This window comes from Lonchura striata, chromosome Z (assembly GCF_046129695.1).
Source record: "Lonchura striata isolate bLonStr1 chromosome Z, bLonStr1.mat, whole genome shotgun sequence".
Classification (NCBI taxonomy): domain Eukaryota; kingdom Metazoa; phylum Chordata; class Aves; order Passeriformes; family Estrildidae; genus Lonchura; species Lonchura striata.
In genome coordinates, this window is record NC_134642.1 from 68,711,051 (window position 1) to 68,731,833 (window position 20,783).

At 36.1% G+C, this 20,783-nt stretch overlaps 1 protein-coding gene across 7 annotated transcripts in view; it reads right to left on the minus strand.

The window, feature by feature from the left end:
* ARB2A (ARB2 cotranscriptional regulator A) overlaps positions 1 to 20,783 on the minus strand; it is a 262,882-nt gene that overhangs the window by 200,105 nt on the left and 41,994 nt on the right. For 6 of the 7 annotated variants that reach the window (XM_021541557.3, XM_021541554.3, XM_021541552.3 and 3 more), the window contains 2 exons: positions 9,883 to 9,948; positions 958 to 1,149 (listed from right to left, as the gene is read on the minus strand). In XM_021541557.3, coding sequence (XP_021397232.1) covers positions 958 to 1,149; positions 9,883 to 9,948 — 258 coding nt within the window. The remainder of the gene's footprint in view (positions 1 to 957; positions 1,150 to 9,882; positions 9,949 to 20,783) is intronic. The other variant, XM_031507505.2, reaches the window with a different exon arrangement.

Genomic DNA, 20,783 nt, shown 5'->3' on the forward strand with positions numbered 1-20,783 from the left:
CACGAAGTGTAGTCTGGTGCTTTGATAGTGAGTAAAACAAACAAAAAATAACTTAATGGCCTAATGTTTTTGTATGTTTCCTTTCTTCGCTTTATTGAGAAAAGTACCATTTTTTATCCTGAATATTTTAAAGACAGCTGCAAAAATTACCCATCAACTGCAAAAATTAATCACCTAGCAAAATATGTAACAGTGATAATGACAACACTGATGTTTACAGTAGAACATTAGCTTAACTTGGCAAATATAATAGAAACAATGAGTCTTAAAAAAAGCTCTTCAAATGTTTACTACAGGACGTTTCCTTTAGGCAGCAGGGTGCATATGATGAATTACTCCTGCAATGCTCCAATGACAAAAACATAACACAAATTGTCCACTATCTCTCTAATAGATATAACAAAACAGTATCAAGAAAATGTGAATGTCTTCTATTGTCAAATATTGATAAGTAAATCAGAATGAATCAGTATTAAGTACAAATCTGAAAAAGACTGTGCCTTTAATAAATTCAATAAAAAGAACTGCTTGTTATCATGAAAGCTCATGTTACCATTAGATTACAGCAGTCATTGTGCAATAGTATGTACAAATTAAATGAAATATAAAAGAAAACAATCCAAATTGTAACAAATTTCTGTAGTGTCTTCTGCTGCACCACATCAACTGCTAAGGGCTCTTGCCATAGTATCGGCCATATTAAACTACATGGCGGTCCCAACACAAAATGACATGCAACTAAATTTTATTTTACTGCAAGACAGGAACTTGGTTCCTCTAGAAGAAAGATCCAACAAAACAAAAATATTCCCATCAAAAAGACAATGATCACACAGTAACATCGAATACTGACTGATAAAAAAATTTAAAACGTCACAGGTTCACACAGTTCTTCATGCTCAGGCACACACATGCACATCCACAGAACACACCTTACATCCCTGAACTTTCACTTACCTCAATAGCTCTCTTTATGTATGGTATCTGTGTCCCACTGTCCAGATCTTCATTAATTATGAGTCTCCTAGCCCACTGACCAGCTCTGACAACACCATTACCATGAATTAAGACCAACAGCTTGTCAGGATTTACTAATGCATCTTCACTCATAAAGATAAAGCTCTTTGGTTCAGTCTCAATTGCATCAACCTGCAGTTACAGACAACACACATTTTAATGCATCAATGTAATTATTTGAAAGAAATCTGTAGTTATAAAATTATCTACCAAATTTATATAAAAACATTCATCAATAAACAATTATTTCAATGCATGTGTGCCCAGGACTAAATAAAAATAGAGCAAAATATACATTGTAACTCTGAAACACATGAACATACAACATTTTATAACATCAATCCAAGGGATATTTAAAATTAAGAAAAGGGGTAAAAGGTATCCTTAAGCTTTGAAATGTCAGGTGTTTACAAAAACTTACGGGAAAGGAAGAAAGTCCATAAATGAGCAATAGGAGGTGGTGAGAGGGAAAGAAGTCAGTAATTTCTCACCTCTGATATGCCTGAAGCAACAATAAATTCTTACATAATATGAAAAAAATATCCTGGAGAGTTCCAAATCAGCCACCTCAACAAATAAATATTCAATAAGCTTGATACATATAGGAACCAGTACTGTAAATTTGTCTGTTACAAGTTTAATAGAATAGGTCTAATAAAATATAGAGATCCAATTTGGTTTTAAATAATAGATTCATTAATTGTACCAGGGTCAATGCTTAGCTACTTTGCTGTAGGAAGAGACCAACAATTAGCTTTGATATTCAGCAAATTGAAGCCTAATAGCATATTTTGTCTTTAAGAGAGTAAAGGAGCACTTTTTCTTCAATATAAACTAAAGCTTTTATACTTGGTTTAGCAATCCTGTCTCAAGACAAAAAACTGTCCTGATGTAAATACCATGAGGGCAAAACAAATCTTTATGTCTATATGTTCTCTTTCTACTATATGAATACATAGAAAAGAAAAAACAAAACAGGCACATCTCCCCCTCCTACTATACTCCACACCCCTCCACCTCCACAGCCTAACTGTCCATCTGCTAGGAACACTCTCTGCAACAGAGAAGAAAAACAGATCAGGTTATGATCTCCATGCTGAGAAAGAAGAAATCAGCTATTTGGATTAGTTTTGGTCGTTTTTTGTCATATACGGGTATGAATTCTTAACTACCCTTATAATAGGAAAAATTAATTCTGCATGCATCTTCAGACTTTTTTAATGTCAGTCCTAACAAACCTTTTTAAAATTAAGTCAGTGAGGCTACTTGAACAAAACAAATCTGTAAATGAAAGAATGGTCATGTCTCTCTTCAATATTTGCCACAGCACTGAAAACTTTATTCCCCTGCTCAGAAATAAAGTAACATATCACATGCCTCAGAGTTTGCACAGGAAATGTACTCAATTTCTCTCACACTTTGTGCAAAAATAGAAAATATGGTAAAGAATATGTTCTATTGAAAAGACGGGGGCTACAGTCAGATCATGCTGCTGCTTCTGAAATAGCAGTATTGACACCTTAAAAGGTGAAACAGATTAGGTAAAAAGTCAGCCAACACTGAATCTCAGATAGTACTCTGCAACATTTAAGTGACTTCTACCCACAAACTGAATATTTACAACACTATAATTGGGAAAAAAACCCTGTGGATTTGCATTTCAGACTACTGTGCAAATTAGCCGTAGGTTTTAGCTCTTATATCAATTGTGAGTGCTAAAGTTTATATAGTATATAGGAAATATTAGCATGTAGTAGTCATATGTACTAGAAGATACAGCTAGTTCATATTTCTGCAAATAATTTAATTTCAAATAGCTAAAATTATCTACCAAGACCATAAAAAATTACTTTTGAGTCTTTTCCCAAAATTAAACACATTTACAGACATTTTGTTGAGCTGATTTACCTTCAAACAGTAGTAATTTATTAGATCCAACTTTCACTAAAGAATGCACGTAAATATCACTCCTATACACAATCTTACTTTACTGACAGATTAACACAGAATACCATTTAATGCCAGACACAGTGAGGCCACATAAAATACTTTGCAATTATTAGCTGCTTGTTCTTCTAGACCTACTCAAGATCACGAATTTCTGATCACTTAAATCTAAACTGAATAAATACAGGAAAATATTTTTTAGATTAATTAAACTATTTGATTCAACATTGTTATTTATAGGTGAAAACAATTCCAGTAATCTCTAGCTAGGCATACCAAACCTATCTCAATTATGATAATAATTTACTGCTTAAAACTACTGTTTAATTTTCTTTTTCTTGGATTTTTTTTCCAATGCACAGTAATTCCCTGAAGTTTATGAATGTAGGCAGCTATGGTGAGATCTTTACATATATTATGAGATTCTTTATGTTTTCAGACAGTGAACTTCCTTTTACTTTTTCCACATCATTTCTATCTCAAATGAGTTTTCACCTAATACAGTAGTACCAGTCTATAAAGTATTTCAGCAACACACTAGTTAGTATTTTGCACAGCTGCTATGAATATATACAGTAAAATCAAACTACACTTGAAATCTAATCTTATTGTTATCCATGCTACCACATCAACAATTACCCATGACTAATCCAAGATTTACGAGATCTGACAGGGTTCCAGGAGTCCTTTATTCTATATATTGGAGGTTTATAAGATTGAATGTTGACAAGGAAAGAAAATCTACAAGTATTCTTCTTATTATTTTTCTTACTAAGTATTTTTCTTATTTCAGTTGAGAAACATGACAAAATTATGAGCCTTGAGCACACAAAGTAGGTATTAACTGTAACTGGAGGAAGAACATGGCATGTGAGTGGAATTGAAACTGGTAAGACCCAAAAACGATTGTGAGAATTGTAAGCAGCTGGTGGAGAGAAAAATCTGCTCATTTGCTTCCCAAGATGAAAAGTCATCTTCTGTGTGTTTCAACATAAACCTCACTAACTCACTTTACACAGGATTTAGAATTTTTCAATCAAAAATGTAAAACTGAGAACTGCTGATGAATATTACAGGCAGCTAATCAACATTTGACTATTACCAAAACTAACTTAGCAAACCTAAATAAAATATGTGGAAATTTTACAAACAAGTATTAACTTCACTTAAGTAACAAAACTGGCAAAAGGAACATGCACTGGAGATAACAGAGCATTGTTTCTCAAAGAAAAATAATTCTTCAATGAACTTTTTCCTACTGAAGTGAAAGAGGAAAGCACGGATAACTGAAAAGATTCTGCAAAGGAGACATTTCAGTGCCATTTCAAATTAAACATATGTCCTGGTTTCAGCCAGGATAGAGTTAATTTCTTCTCAGTAGCTGATAGAGTGCAGTGTTTTGGCTTCAGAACAAGAATGGTATTGATAACACTTAGGTATAACACTGGTATTTTGGTTTTCTGCTAAGTTGTACTTATCCAAAGTCAAGGACTTCCCTTTCCTTGTCTCATGCTCTGCCAGTGAAAAGGTATGCAAAATAAACTCAGAGGGAGCATGTTTGGGACAGGTGCCCTGAACTGGCAAAGGAATATTCCACACCCCAGAATACCATGCCCAGGATGTAAACTGGGGGGAGTTACCCAGAAGTATGGCCAATCTGGGTTCAGGAATCAGGGGTCTGGCACTTGGCATTGCACATAATTTGTTTTTTGTCTTATTATTATAATTTACCATTATCACTGTATTTTGCTTTAGGTTGTTAAACTGTTTTTATCTCAGCTAACAAGTTTTACTTTGATTCTCCTCCCCATTCCATTGGTGCTGGGGGAGGTAAAAGGAGGGTTGAGCAAGGAGCTGCATGGTGCTTAATTTCCAGCCAAGCTTAACACCCCTACAACATGTTACTAATTATTTAAACTTCCATCTCAGGCTTCCCCAGAAGCTGTTAAAGATGCAGTTAACATAGAAGGACACTCTATTTGTCCTCAGCAGCTAAAGAAGAGTAAAGATCAATCATTGATTATGCCACTACAACTAGAGAAATACAAATATTTCAGGTAGCCAAAAAAATGTGGTCTTCATTTTCCTCCTAATATAACCTTCAATGGAGCGCAAAATGAAACTTTAGAAGTAGTAACTGAATGGCCTCTCCTTAAATATGAGATTCTTTATTAAAATGTTTAAGTCCAGTAGTACATGTTGAACATTATTAGAAGTGCAATGTTTTATAGTAATGGTAATTCAGCATGGATTATTCAGCATGGATTACTCAGGCCTCCCTGAGTAGGAAAAATGTTCAGAATCATTTAGTCAAAGATGCTGGCATAATAAAATACTGGGCAAACTCTCCTGATCTGCCAACTGGTCTTACTTGCATATCTGAGAACAAATGAATTAATTTTTGTACCCTAAACTAAAGCTGCCACCTATGAAAGCAAGACAAAGACAGCAAGTTGGATTTTGCACACAAGGTTGAAATTAAGGAAGATGAAAGAACATAAAATGCCATCATGCTAAACCTTTGAAGCATAGCATTTCCATTCCCTACTAAAATTATGCTGAGAAAAAACACACTCCATCTAACACAGTCCTGAAACACATTTCAAATATTTAAAAATCACAGCACTGCCAGCTTTATTATCAGCTGACAGAAAAAGGAAAGCCAATACAACAACTTTCTAATCACCTGTGATGAAGTTAAAAAAGTTTTTGCACTCATATCTAAAATATGCCTATAAAAAGGCTGTGTATATTATATGTGTGTGTGTATATATATATATATATATATACACACACATACATATGAACCATCTTTGTCGGACGAAGGTCCAGGGTCCTGTTTCTGACAACCGGCAGATTGCGTAGGGGAATAGTAAAAACAGAGTGGTTATAGAGTGATTCTTGCCTGGCTTTGACAGTCAGTAACTTTAGAACCTTGCAAGCCACAGTTTATACAACTAGGCAAGCACATAAAATAGTTCAAGGCACCTATCCCACCTTAATATTGTCAAATGGTTTTTTTAACTGCATTTTACCTCTCTCCTTGATAGTATTCTGTGGCAATGAGTTCCACAATATAATTGGGATATATATGAAATAATACTGTCTCTTTCAGTAGAGATCTCCTGCCTGATAATTTAAACTTGATGCCCCTTAGGTTCTCTATTATGAAAAAGGCAAAAACCCATTTCCTATTCATCTTCTCTTCACCTTTCATGATTTTATAGATTTGTCATATTCCTTCCTCAGCCATCTATTTTCCAAGCTGAAGAATCTTTGTTTAATCTTTCTTTGTCTGAAAAGAATTTCATGCCTGTGATCATCCTTGCAACCCTCCTCTGTATTTCTTTTTAATTCTTCATATCCTTTTTGATATGGTATCCAGACTTCATGCAGTGTTTAACATGAGGGCCCACATAATGAGTGGAATGATGATGTTTTTCTGTTTTGTTCTTGATACCTCACAATTCCAACCATCCTATTTGCTTTGAGGGTTTTTGACTGCCATTGAGCACTCACTGATGTTCTCAGAGAACTACTCACAATCACTCCAAGCTCTTTCCTGAATTGTAATAGCTCATCTAGAGGCCACTGTTGTGTTTACAGAGCGAGTTATCTTCCCATAATTTTGTATTTACCAGAATTGAATCTCCTGTCATTTAATCATCCAGTTATTCAGCTTCAATAAATAATTTCCCAACTCATCATAACCTGCTTTAGGTTTAACTATCCCAGATAATTTTCACAAAAAAACCCAGAGAAATTTGTTAGCTTGTATTATTTCCTTTTGCTTACAACCATGTCAGGCCCTAAAAACATTTCACTGATAACAGTTTATTAAATCTGTAAAATCTGAACACTTTTCTCCCCTTCTAACCTATTAACTCTTAAGGGGACTATCTTCTCCTGTGCTTTTTAAATGCATTTAATGCATTGTTGACAGTTCACTGGAAATATCTGTACTCTTACTGACAAGATTTTTCTTCTTCATGCGAGCTCTGATGCCTGCAATGAATTCTGGATTTTTTTAAAGAAACTTGCACTAATTATTAGTACAATATATAGTTTATATATTATATATTATACATTATTATTATTAGCTGATTTCGGCAGTAAGTTAAATTGGTTGTTCTGCAGCTTCATGTTTGACTTCTTGTAGAACCCCAGGTTTAAAAAATAATCTCATCCTGGAATTTGCTTATTGTACAATATATTAATTTGTCCTCAGATCTTCTCTATTGATATGACAAATTTCAGACAGTTGCTCAGAACTATATCCTGTTTAGAAACAAAAATTAAGTTTGTGTAAATTGGACAAGTAGTATTGGAATTAATAATGTTAGTTTTTCTTATTTGACCTTGGTGTTAATTTTAGCTGCAGATCATCTACTGGCCTTATGAGCTCTCTTTTATTATTAGCCTTTACAATTCTAACAAGCTCCTCAAATTTATTTTTTCTGAACTTTCTGTGATTTTACATGCATCTTAGCAACATTTATATTCTCTTCTATTCTCACCCTAAAAGCTGTTTCATTACTTTTACTAGTTTCCATTATTAGTTTTAACTAGAGAGTTTTGTGTCCTTGGGAGTCTGTCAGTGGTAATTTAAACCTAGCTTTTACACAGCTTTAATTTTTAAACTTCAGGATATGTTGTTTTAATTTTTCACTTTTGTATATACCTTCATAACCTATTTTTGAACGTGGTGAGGGCTGGCTAAACATAACATCTCCTCCTGAAGAACGGTGTTCATAAGTCATGTGAATTTTTCCACAAAGCTCACAATTAGACATCTGCATATTTTGTGTCTTCTTATTTTGCTCCAAAATGCAATTGAATTAGGACACTTCACAGAAGCTGAAAATCATATATTTGAGAATAGCTTAAATGTATTACTGAACAGCTGTATCCATTGTCACTATACGATTTCTAAATACAAGTAAAGAGATTAATCCAAAAGTGGGAACTAGTCAGGACCATTCCTCTTCCAAGCCAAGAAACCCAAACCTTAGAGCCAGGCAGATGAATCACCACAGGTGTGACATAGGTGATGGAGGTGCTGTAATACTTATCCTGAGTTTCTTCATCTTCATGCTTGGGAGCTAATAGATCAGCTTTAGCACTGCTCCACTTATATGCATATTCTTCATATTATTTTTTACTAATCAAAGAAAATCCTATAGCCTTAAAATCCAGGCACTTCAAAGTTTATAAAAGACAGCTTCATAGTTTCACAGACAAGTGTGACATGGCTTGAAAAGTCTTTTGATACATTTTCTTTCTGAAGTACTTCTTGGACCAAGAAAGAAAATTAGCCAAAAAGCTGGAGATCATAACTAGCACTGCACCAGTCAGATTGTTATGATGAACCCAATCCTATGTCTGTCTACACAATAAAATCTAAAGTGGGGAAATGGTTTCTCAGTCTTGGCTCACAGGGCATCGGTGCAAGACCCTAAACAGCCCGAATAGCCCCCCGAGATAACCCCCACACAAGCTCCAACACCACAAATAAAGCTGGGAGTATTGCCCTTTGATTTCTCTGTGAACTTTGTAGCTCAGCTCCTTCTGCCACAAGACACTGGAAAGGCCTTCCAGGAAACTGTAAGTAGTTTGGTCAGGTCATCAAAACATTCCCTAAGCAACACTCAGGGAATAGAAATGGGAATAGTGAAATGTTACAGAAGTGTTAAGGCAAAAGACCTTTTCCTTCCATAGCCTAAACAGGTTTTCCTTGACTGAATATGAAGGTTCTTCTGAGAACAACAGCAATTCAAAGATTTCAAAGAGCATAGGAATAATCCTTCATAATGATGGAAAATCTACATAGTGCTGTCACACTCCAGTCTCCCCTGTGCTTTCCACTACAGAGTATAAAATTATCTGAATATCATCATATCATATCACATGTATTTATAAACACTCTGATATGTGGGGGAGCACTTCATCTTTTTCAAGGGTTGATTAAATATTTTCACTAAGTAACAAAAGCACTTTATATTACATACATATTACAAATTACTGAAAAAGCGTTTTTAAAAAAAATGACTTGGAGTGTTTTACTGATACTGAATATGAGGGTAGTTCGCTGCCTGCAAAGACATTTCTGTTCTCTACACCCAGCTGTTCACACCTCAGAATATCCACAAATATTTTTCAGAAAGCTTACAGCACTCCTATTAAAAGCACCACATTTTGAAGAATCTGGTAAGGTAAGGAAGGCTCAGCTGGAGAAATCAAACACATGAGAACTAACGTGGAACCACATCTCCAGATGCATACGCATGTGTAGGGATCACTGTACTCCAGGACGGTTTAGGTGAATGGAGACGAGACATCTCTGAAGGTTGCTCTTAGGATATAAGGTTTATTAGGGATGGAGAAAGGTCCTGCCTCGAGCTGCCAGATGCAGCATGTGGCAAGGCCTGGGGAGATGGGGGAGGGAAGAGACACGAGGATACTCTAGGAGAGGGTGGAGGTCCTAAGAGGGGGGAAGATCCAAGAGAGCGTCTGGCCCCTCGGAGACCCCTTATCAGGGGGGCTTCAAGGTGGGCTGGAACAAGGCTTGGGCCAATGGGGTCACAGGCACTTGATGTTTCAGGGAAGGGATACAGGTGCAAGGTGAACCATACATTTTGGGGGATGAGATGGAACAGTCCACTTGACCCCTGGACCCATCCGTAGGCAAGGGCATTGTCCAGCCAGCAGAGAGGACCGTTCTCATCCTGGCTGTATTATTTATGAATAATTATATTTATCCATCCTTCCCAACACACATGCAAAATGAAAAGGCAGTGACCTGAAACAATGCCCTGCACAGAGCTCTGGCACACCTTGTCTTTATATGAATATGGGTTCACAGGCTATGCTGGGTACAGATTCAAAAAAAATGTCTTTGGAAAAATAAATTATACTTACTGGAAGAGTTACTTTCTTCAAATGGCATTCGTTCTGAAGTAGTTCATAAATGTATTTAGTAATGATCTGGAATAAAAGAAAAAATAGAAATGTCACCAGATACTAAAACACGTATAATAATGACATATATAGGTAGACAAAGGCTAATTCGTTAAACTTCTAAACACTTATGTATGTTTTGCCACTTTCCTGAATCCTTTACTGTATAACTAATTATAGAACTTGAAGCCTTAGACATAAAATTCTCTCTGTTTCACAGAAAAGACTTCTTGCGAGTACAATGGAAGGGTAACTGTACCTGTGAATCCACCATGCACTAGTCTATGAAAAATTAGGTGAATAACAACCTCAAAACTAAGTTTTATAACCAATTAATATATACTTGGCGTGTAGAAGAAAGACTCTCTCTGTAAAGAAATACTTTTAAATCATTTTGTCTACCAGCTGATTTCTGGCATTCTCTACCCTCCAGGTTCACTTCATGATGTACATGGAGAGCAGGTTTGTAGAATCCTCAGCTAAGCTACCTTGCCATTTCTACTCACTGAACATGGGAGGTATGGTTCACAGACTGCTAAATAGATGAAAACCCCATACAGAACGCCCAATATGGGGGAGTTTATGTCCCTTTTCTCTGTGTAGGAATAAAATTGAAATTTCAGTACTGAAACCAAAGATATAATTTCAGAAAGCAACAAAATTAAGAAAGGAAAAAAAAAACCAAAAACCAAATAAGACACTAAAAAACCACAAACAAAAACACCTAAACAAACAAAACCAACATAAAAACCCAAACAAAACCACAAAACCAAAACAAACAAAATACACCAGAAAACAAAAAAACCCCAAACCCCACAAAAATCAACCTTGTTGCAACAAAAGACTCGCCCTCTTAAATGCAACAAAGTTGTTCACATTTCAAATTCTTGGCTACTATCTAGGGATATTTTTTTTCTGCCCTTACATATTCTAAGAAAAATGGAGATGCAGATGTAAGTACTTTCTAACTATAATTAATTTGGGAATTAAACTGAGGAACAAACGGGCACTTCATCTATGTAAAAATTATGTGATTGTTACTGCCTGGATTTCAATGGTTATAAGAGTTGGAAGAGAGAGAAAAAAAAGGAAAATTAAAGAAGCAAAATAAAGGACTCATTTTAGGAAGCTGAAATGGTGCTTGCCTTCTCTTTAAGGCTCAGGGGATGGTATTTAAATTCCAGACAGGACAAGATCTATGTCTCAGAATATTAATCCAAGAATATTTGGATACAAATCCGGACAGTATTCTTTAGACAAGCACCTCAAGGCCACAGTTACATCCATCTGAACTCACAGTATATTTAAGACCCAACAGAAACATCGTTATTAACAAAGGTCTCAAATGATGGCATCTTAACTACACACTATCATCCAAGCAAGTAGGAGCCAGGGTGTCATAAACTTCAAATTTAACTTATCAAATGCACAATTAAAAAAAGAAGTTTCAATGAAGTACAAAAGTTTTATTATGTAAATGTGAAGAAACACAATATGCAAATGTTTTGATCACATAGGAACAAACCACAAGTGCTAATGAAAGCTAATTAAAAATGTTGGTATATGCCCCTCCTTTCCTTTCTCTAAACCCCCAAAATTTTATTAGGATTATAAGAATTCTTTCTGATCCTGCTTAAATACATTTACTGATAGAATTATGTTCAAAAAACTTAATGGTTTACAGAAACTCAGTCCTTCTGAACATTATTATCCATACAAAAACTGCATTTGGAGAAGGAACTCAGCAGCGAGCGATAAGTTGATTTAAGGCATGTTTATGCCCAAAGCAATATTCTAGGAACATGCATACAGTGTAATTTTGCCTTCAGGGGCAAACTTTTTATGGTTCACCGAAATCAACTACAGTGTAACACCAACAAGTAAAGCAGTTATGTTCCTGCAGTCTCAAATGCTAATGTTGTACCAGTATTAAATTGAGTATAATGATAACATGGACTACAACATGGAAATTTTGGTTTTAACTCTCAATTCAGGCATCTACTCACTGTTAAAATCACTAAAAGAAAACTTGGAAGTGAAAAACTGCTATGCAGAAAATATACTTCAGACACAACTTGTGAAAGTCTACCCTTTTTACATCTGTTTGTATCTATTTCTTCTATTCTTTCTCATTTATTTAGACTGTGTGTCTTCAGAGCAGAAAAAACTTTTACTCAATTTTTCCACAGCCCATCTCAATGGGGCTGTCATTCTAACTAACTCTTTATGCACTACTCTAATACAATAAAGAGCAATACAGCCTTAAAAATAGGAGTGTGGAATCAGTAGAACACTCTGGTGTGACAAAGACTTAACCTAATGAATACTTCCAATAAAAGCAAACATAAAGAAAGATACAGGAGGTGGAGGCTTATCATCTTCAGACAGCTCAGCACCTGGATGGCCTGCATTGCCCAGGGAGATTTCAGGAAAAAATGCCATTTAAAAACCCCTCAAACAAGACAACTCCTAAAACTGCCACAGTCTATATATATGTGTATATATGTGTATGTACCTATACATGTGTATGTATATGTGAGGGGGTGTGTGTGTGTATGTATGTAGCCATAGGAGGGGTTGAGGGCTTTTTTGCAATAGATCAACACGTTTAGGGATATCCTAGCAATGGCTGGTGCACTAGCAGTCATAAATGATGGAAACTGATACACAAGATTTCTTGAAGTGCCATCCAAGTCCAGAATTTTCAAGATTTGAAAATATCACTAATGGCCAGACTTCCTGAATTCTATCATAGATGTGTCTGGAAAATTTGACAAAATTCAGTCCTGCCTAGGAAAATCTAGCAAAATTCTGTCCAATCTAAGAAAATGGCTGCAATACTACCCAACACTTTGGATTTTTAGGCTTTTAACAACTTCTTCTGATTTTATGGTTGATAAGTAATTTAAAAAATAATAATTATTAAAATATCTTTCCTACAGGAAGCAAAAAGAAATGCAAACTGTGTGATATTTTTTATATAGAACTAGTTAGACTTAGTACTTCAAATCTATACAATTTATATAGCCACAACTTCTCTAAGTAGCAATATTATCTTATGCATGCTGGTGTTCTATATTTTACATCTAAAAACTATTGTAGAAACTACTGTAGAATGTTGAGAAGCGTATTTTGACTTCTTGCATGAGTAGGTGGTTCTGGTTACACTCTATGAAACTCTCCTGGACTAATTATCACTCAGTCACACAGCTACTCATCACTGCAGGTATATAATGACAGAGGCTGATCAATTCATCCTACATCAATAAATCATCTGAACTATCAAACAACAAATTGTTCAGATCCAGACGTTCTCAGTGCAAACTGTAGCACTTACTAGAGAGTCCTATTCATGGTAGTCATGCTAACCTGGGATAGCTGCACTTTTCCTAAGGCTCTTGAAACTGGTTAAGGCATGGAAAATCTGTAAGCAGAATAATTCAAGCACTGTAATTCAAGGCAATAATAAGGTGGCTGAAGAACAGGTATCACTGTGTCCAAGACTGAAAAACAAAACAAAAACAAACAAAACAAAACCTCCAAACAAACAAAAAAAACCAAAAAACCAAAATAACAAAAAAAGAAAAAAACAAACCAAACAAAAAACAACAACAACAAAAACACAAAACAAACAAACAAACAAAAAAAAACAAACAAAAAAACCCCAACAAATGGAGAAGAAACTGGAAGTTCTGTATTTCTTGCATGAGATACTGAAAACTTCCACCTCATATTAGTGTATTTCTGTGCTTCATTCACATCCAAGTGCTAACAGAAAAATACATCCCAAATAAGATAAATATCTGTAGTTAAAACTATCAAGGTGTTCTTACTGACTGTTGAGTGAACTGGAGGAAGGAAAAAAAATCCAAAACACAAATACCAAAAAATTCCAATCCTCTCATGACCTATTCTGATAGCAAGGGACCAATCCTGTCCAGCCATGGAAAGCATAACACTTCGACTGTCAAAAAAGGTTGCACTCAAACTGAGTGATAGAGAAAATTTTCTTCTCAGAACAAAGTGGTCTTCTCTGGAAGGAAACTACACTGCCTGTATTTTAAATTGGTCTCATTGAGCAAAGGAGCCCGTGTTCTGCTTTCCATAAGCCTGAGAAACTTCTGCCCTAAATGAAATCACAGCTATTCTAATTTTGTTTGACTAAAAAAATTCCTGTAATAAAGGCAAGCTGATGAGAGCAGGGACCACAGATGAGTAGAACACATCCTGAGCACTAAAACCAAGTAGATTATTCTCAGCATATTAAAAGCACAAGTATATAATCTCTGCTATCATTTCTTCGTTGTAGTTTTCCTTCATCTGTGGTGAACAAGGTTGAGAGCCTTATGCATATGGTTCAGGAGTGGAACCAACCTTCAGCGCCCACAGAAAGTGCCTTTCTCAGGAGCTTAAAATAAATCAGTCTTGATTTATGTTGGATATAACACAGAGTCCCTCCAGAAGTGCCTTTTCAAAGTGCTTGTGGTCTCAAATACGTAATCTACAAAGTCCAAAAGCCTTATGGATAATTGGGGTATAGACCTACATTGTGACCAGTGAGCCTTCATATGGATCCGGAAAACAGGTTATTTTAATGACAAAAAAATTAAATATAATGACTTGGACAGAAAGCAAAAAGAACAGAGAGAAGCACATTATCTTATGACAAACCTGAGATTTTACCATTGCATTGTGAAATATTCTGCACAATGACAACAGGACTATAATGCTGCTTACACTCTGCAGAGCAAAACTAAAACTACAAGGGGAAACCAAGGTCTGGTATACACAAATGTAATGTAAATCAATTGCTAAGGTCCTGGCTTTCTACAACATATGCTCTTTTAAGATTACGGTTCATATAGAGGACTTTATTACTAATTGTTTTCAATGACCAAAAAGCATTGAGAAAATTTTAGTTTTTGAAAACTTTGCATTACAGCATTCTGAAACTACACGATCAAAAGATCCATACCTGTCTAAGAACTAAGTGAAAACTGAAATAAAATACTAAGAACCAGTGACACCATGTTTAAAGTTACAAAAATCACGAAGGTACTGAAGTCTAAATACAATTAAAAGTGGAGACAAGTACCAATGAGACACTTCAACACACTAAGCATAGGAGGTCTTTAAACAGAGTCTGGAAAAGAGTGCTGAAAAAAGAATTCCCACAAAGCAAGGAGGCAATTCTAGAATAACTCAGTGTAAAATAATAACCCTGCCATTTTAAGACTGTGACAAATTGAAAAAAGTCTTGTACCACATTGTACAAACACCAAAAACACAGCATAGAATATATGAGGAAGAGCAGAACTGCAGCTGACCCACTAGTCAGCTTTTCCATAACAGAGACTGCCAGGTATACAGACAAAAGGTCACAACTCAGTGACTTGATTAATAACACCTACATGCTAATCCAGAGGAGCTGCTTCAGCTCCACACCAAAACGCATGCTGGGACTCAGTGAAGTGCACTGAGCCTTGCCCATCAAGTTCCCCTCCCATGCTGTGCTTTACAACCTAAGCCCTCTAAAGTCTTTTCTTCTCTCCCCAACAAATGTCCTCCCACTTTCAAAACCAACCATGGCTATCCACCAGAAGATTACATACACAAATACATACATGTACAAATAGAACAGCAAACCTGCTCCAGAAGGAAAATAAGAAAAAAGACCAAGTAAATTACTCAAATTAGCAAAATGTTTTATCAAGTGAATTCTCACCTAAAAACATACTAAAAAATCAGCATAAGCTTGTATAAATTATGGCCTCTCACTTCTAATCTGGCATCTATCAGGTGTCACTGGAAATTATTACCATGTAACCAACAGTCATGGATTCATGACAGATGTGAGAAACCCCTAGGCTAGCACAAACCACAAAGTCTCTTTTGAAGACAATCAAATGCCACATGTCCCCTTCTTTCCCCATATGTGCATCCCTCATGACCAAAATACCAACAACCCTGTAAAATGCCTGGTGTATGGGTAACACATGATAAAGAATAAAACACTTGTGACACAACAAAGGTTAAGGCGCATGGGATTGGTTGACATTTACAACCACAACAGAGGACAGATTACAAGATTAAGAATGATGAGGAAGCACAAGCTGTTAACCCAAGTTGTCCACTCCACTGCCTACTCCTACACACTTGTAGCAGATTTTGGGGGGAAAAAGGATATAGACAAAACTACAGATTGAATATATCCTTCTGGTTGACCAGATCCAGCTGGATGCATCTGAGATTTCCCACATTATATTCCCCATCTACAGATACTCAAAACAGAAAGTTATCATCACTATTACTACTTCTGCTATCACTTTTCACTGCTCCAAGGATTAAATATGAATGAAGACAGAACTATGCTCTCGAATTTAAGAATGGCTACTTCCCATCATGAGCACAATGTGTTGGCAACAACACACTTAGAGGATAGACGCTTCTGCCTCCAAAGATGCCAGCTTGTGAAAAAATACTCATTAAACACTCCCTCAGATCACTTTTCATTATTTTTAAAGAGTTCTCAAAGTAAATCAGAGTGAAGAGAGTAAGAGAATCAAGTGACAATAATATTAGTTGCATGTTTTTATGAATGGCTAGATTTGTCAGAATAAGAGAGCTAGTGTATTTAAAATTAAGTATACTCTAGCTAATAAAACACAGCTGCATTGGCATTTTCCTTCTTGATTGAATTCTTAGATTTTTCTAAGTTGTATCATAAAAGGGGTTAGTACATTATTAGTGTCCTTAGTAGTTTACTATTCCTCCAATAACATTCTGAGTTAACTGTATTTTAACCTCCTACATGAACACACATTAGAGAAAAAAAAGGAAAAAAGTAGAATAAAAATCTTTAGTGGTATTTTTTAGTTTAGAAATCACTGAAGTCTGACCATCTCTACCCTCTGCAGTATGTCACTCAGCCATAACTTTCTATACTTGAAGAAAAATGCAAGGGTTTGTTTTCATTTCTTTAGAGATGCAAAGCTAATGTGACCTTAGGTTTATTTATCAACTCTTATCCTGTGACAGAACTGCACTTAAAACGTGTAACAGCTGAACATCATCAGTTCTTCTAAGAAATCCACATACGGATGTACAAAAATCAGCCTTGCTTATTTTTTTTGTGAAGTTGCGCCTTTGACTGAACTTCATACACTGTCAGAACCTCACACCTTTGAAATTATTTTAAGTATTAATTTACACCTAACATAACAAGTTACAATCTTTTGAATCTGTTTCTCAAAAATGGACCTTCCATGGGCATAAAAAGGATACTATTTTCAAATAATTTATATTTAATAGAAGAGAATAGACTCCTCAGCACTATTAGCATTTTCTAATAACTTCACAGCAGAGTACACAGGCTGGAGGTTTTGTAACTTATCTTAAAAACAAACAAGTACAAAACACTAGAAGCAATGTCATCAATCCTAGAACATACAGTAGTCTACTCACAATGTTTTCCTCTTCACAGTGTAGGAGCGGTAATTTTCAGTGAAACAAATGCAAAATGAACTCCAGCTGACTGCTCTACAGCAAATCTCAAGTGGTGGGACTGACCTGAGGCTTGCTACGGTGGCTGCCATAGCCTTGGTTGAATGAGCTTTATTTTGACCCTGAGGTGACAAACCTGCCAATATGTACTAATAACAGATGCAATGAACTTTTTGACATACTGCTCTTCGATAGACTTACTTAAGAACTGGGACAAAAAAACCCCAAAACAAAACAAAAAAACAAAAACAAAACCCAAAAAACCCCAGACAAACAAACAAAAAACCCAAAAACAACGAAAAAAACCCTCACCATCACAGAACAAAGGACCCTAAAAGCTTAATGGACTTTCTAAAGCCTCAGTTCATTGCAGGCTAAAAAAGGAAAAACATTAGAGAGAGAGAAAAAAAAAATCAGTGGTATTTAAAAATCCACAAAGACCTCACTTGGATTACAGTGTGGGAGAACAATTTATTTAGATGAAACTATGTCTATGTGGTTTCTTATGTTTTCTACTGAAAGCAATTCAATTCAACCTTCATACACAGTTGTGATATTCTGTATTTTGAGCTGACTGATCACAACTAAGATCTCAAGGTATTTTGAGAGAATTAAATGAAAGACAACAGGGATTTGTCATGAGTGCAGCACATACTATTGATCTGATTTGACCCAATGTTTTTTCACATGGTCTTTGCTGACACCTGTTGGTTTATTTTTTGGTGGGTTTTTTTTGGTTTTTTTAAGAGAAGCATCTCTAATTTTAGAAACCACCTGACAATTATTTGGCTTTAGAAATGGCTTAATTACTAAGTCCATCTTATGGAAATTCCCATTTTTTTAAAAAATATACATAAATATGCATATATATGTATCAATACTAAGAACATTATACAATCAAGCACCTGCACAACAAGCAATTAAACATCAGCAGAAAGCAAGACCCCTGGCCCAAGGTGAGACAAGAAACATAATGATTAGAAGTCTGCAAAAGAGAACTGGAAACTATGAAAAGCTCAAAAGTTTGACAGTGGAACAACTTTAAATGAAGATTATGAATACAATTTCAATATTCCAATCCTCTCTATATAGCTACAACTATCTTATCTCTAAATTTCACAGTAGTGATGAGTTTTGTAAAAGGATCTGGAAGAAAAGAGCTGTTCTGATTATTACAACCATTACAGAAAAAAATGTTGTTAAGGTGGTGAGGCAGCGCTACAGTTTCAAAAGGTTAAAAGTCTATGCCAAAACCAACTCACATATCAGATTAACACAGTTAAAGCACACCAGTGTTTGCAGTCACAGACAAAAAAACAGTGATGTGTCATGCATCATCTAATTCTGCCACCTTTCACTGCTCAGCAGAAATGGCCGGATATTCATCAGTGGACTGAAGGATTAATTATATGTAAATCCAGAGCCATAAGCATCTTGCTTTGAAAAGCAAGATGTCTTCACCATTTTGTCTCTTGGCTCCAGAATATTAGTAAAATAAAAAATAAACAGGATTAAGTTAGTTTTAACTGAAAAGGACCCATTTTCCCCAGCCTAAACAACCCCAGCTCCTTCAGAAGCTCCTCATAGGACTTCTGCTGATGCTAAAAACCTTTAGGCATCCACATCCTCCCATAGATTTGTGAACACCTGTGTAGCACAGCTGGTCACCACCTACCTCCTCCTGGATTACAGGGCATCTATTCTGCTCCCTGTCCCTGTCTACCAGCTCAGGAGACTGGCTGTCCAGAGGATAACCAGTTTTACTGTAGAACACTGAAACTAAGCTGTGAAAAACACCAGCCTTTTCCTCATCTTTGGTGACTGTTTTCACCCCCTAGCATTCAATAAATAATGGATGTTTCTTCCTTTGTCCTTTTTTATTAAAATATTTATAAAACACTTGTTATTATTCCTTACAGAAGCTGCCAGATTAACTTCTAATGGAGCTTCTGCCTCTCTTAATTTTCTCTCTGCATGACCTAACAACATCCTTGAATACTTCCTGAGTTGCCCACTTTTTTTTTCAACTCTCTTTTCTTTTCCCCCCTGAGTTCCTGTGAAAACTCCCTGCTCAGCCAGCCAGGCCAGTCCTCTTTTCTGGCTTTTCTTACAGCACACAGGGATGGCCTCGTCCTGCACCTTCAAGATTTATTTCCTGAAACATGTCCATCTTCCTCACCACTTTGTTTTTAAGGGCTGCTTCCTAGGGAACTTTCTGAATCAATCCCATAAATAGGACAAAATCCACCTTCTGGAAATACAGGATAGAAATTTTTATTGTTCCTTACTTCACCAAGAATCGAAAACTTTATCATTTTCTGGTTGCTGTGCTCAAGATGGGAACTCTGACCACCACATCTCCTACCAGCTCCTCTCTGTTTGCACACAGCAGGTCCAGAAGAGCCCCACCCCTGGCAGGCTTGCTCACCAGCTGTGACAAGAAGCTTTCCTCTATACACTCCAAGAGCCCCTAGACTGCCTCTTTTCCACTGTGTGGAGCTCCCAGCAGATGCCTGGCAAGTTAAATCTCCTACAAGAACAAGGGCTGGCAATCTTGAATCATCCTCCAGCTGCTTATATAATAATACATCCCTCTCTTCATCCTGGTTGGGTGGTCTGTAGGAGAGTCCCAGCCCTGACTAGGATGTCAGCCTTGTTGGCCTTTCCCTGATTCTCACCCATAGCACTTGATCTTACTGTCATTAATCTCCAGTTCCATGGTGACCAGAGCTCTGTGTCAGGCCCCCTGCCATGCTGATATTTTTAATAAAGAGCTGAACATTAATAAAGGCATAAGCCCTGTTCATTTAATCCCAGAAGCTAAATTCAATTTACCTGCCGTGAAAATTATTTGAATTTTATTTACCTACAACCATATACACCTGGGAGTATTTCTTGCATACTAGACCACTGCAAACAAGAGCACTGAACTATACTGATATCTGCAAGAATTTATCAGACCTTTTTACTTCATGTTTAATCCTTATGCAGTCCTAGCAAAGTAGCACCCAGTGGTCCCTGACATGCCCAAAACACTTCAGAAAGAAGCAATATGACACTGTAAACTTAATAGTAGATCAAAATTCAGAACAAACAAGAGCTCCTGGCTGACAACTGTGAGTATAAGCTCATGTTATCAAACCAGCTGTTTCCTTTTCTACTCGTATAAACTGATTTCACAGCATACGACCGTCTTAGGTACACTTTTGCAAAACACGAATAGAATTGAGTAGTAGGATATGTACTATCAGGTAATACCTTTTCAAATGCATCATGACACATGTCTTGAAAAATCAGTTGGTGGAAGGCAATATGCACTTTGAAACTGAAACTTTAATAGAATCACAGAATAAGCTGAG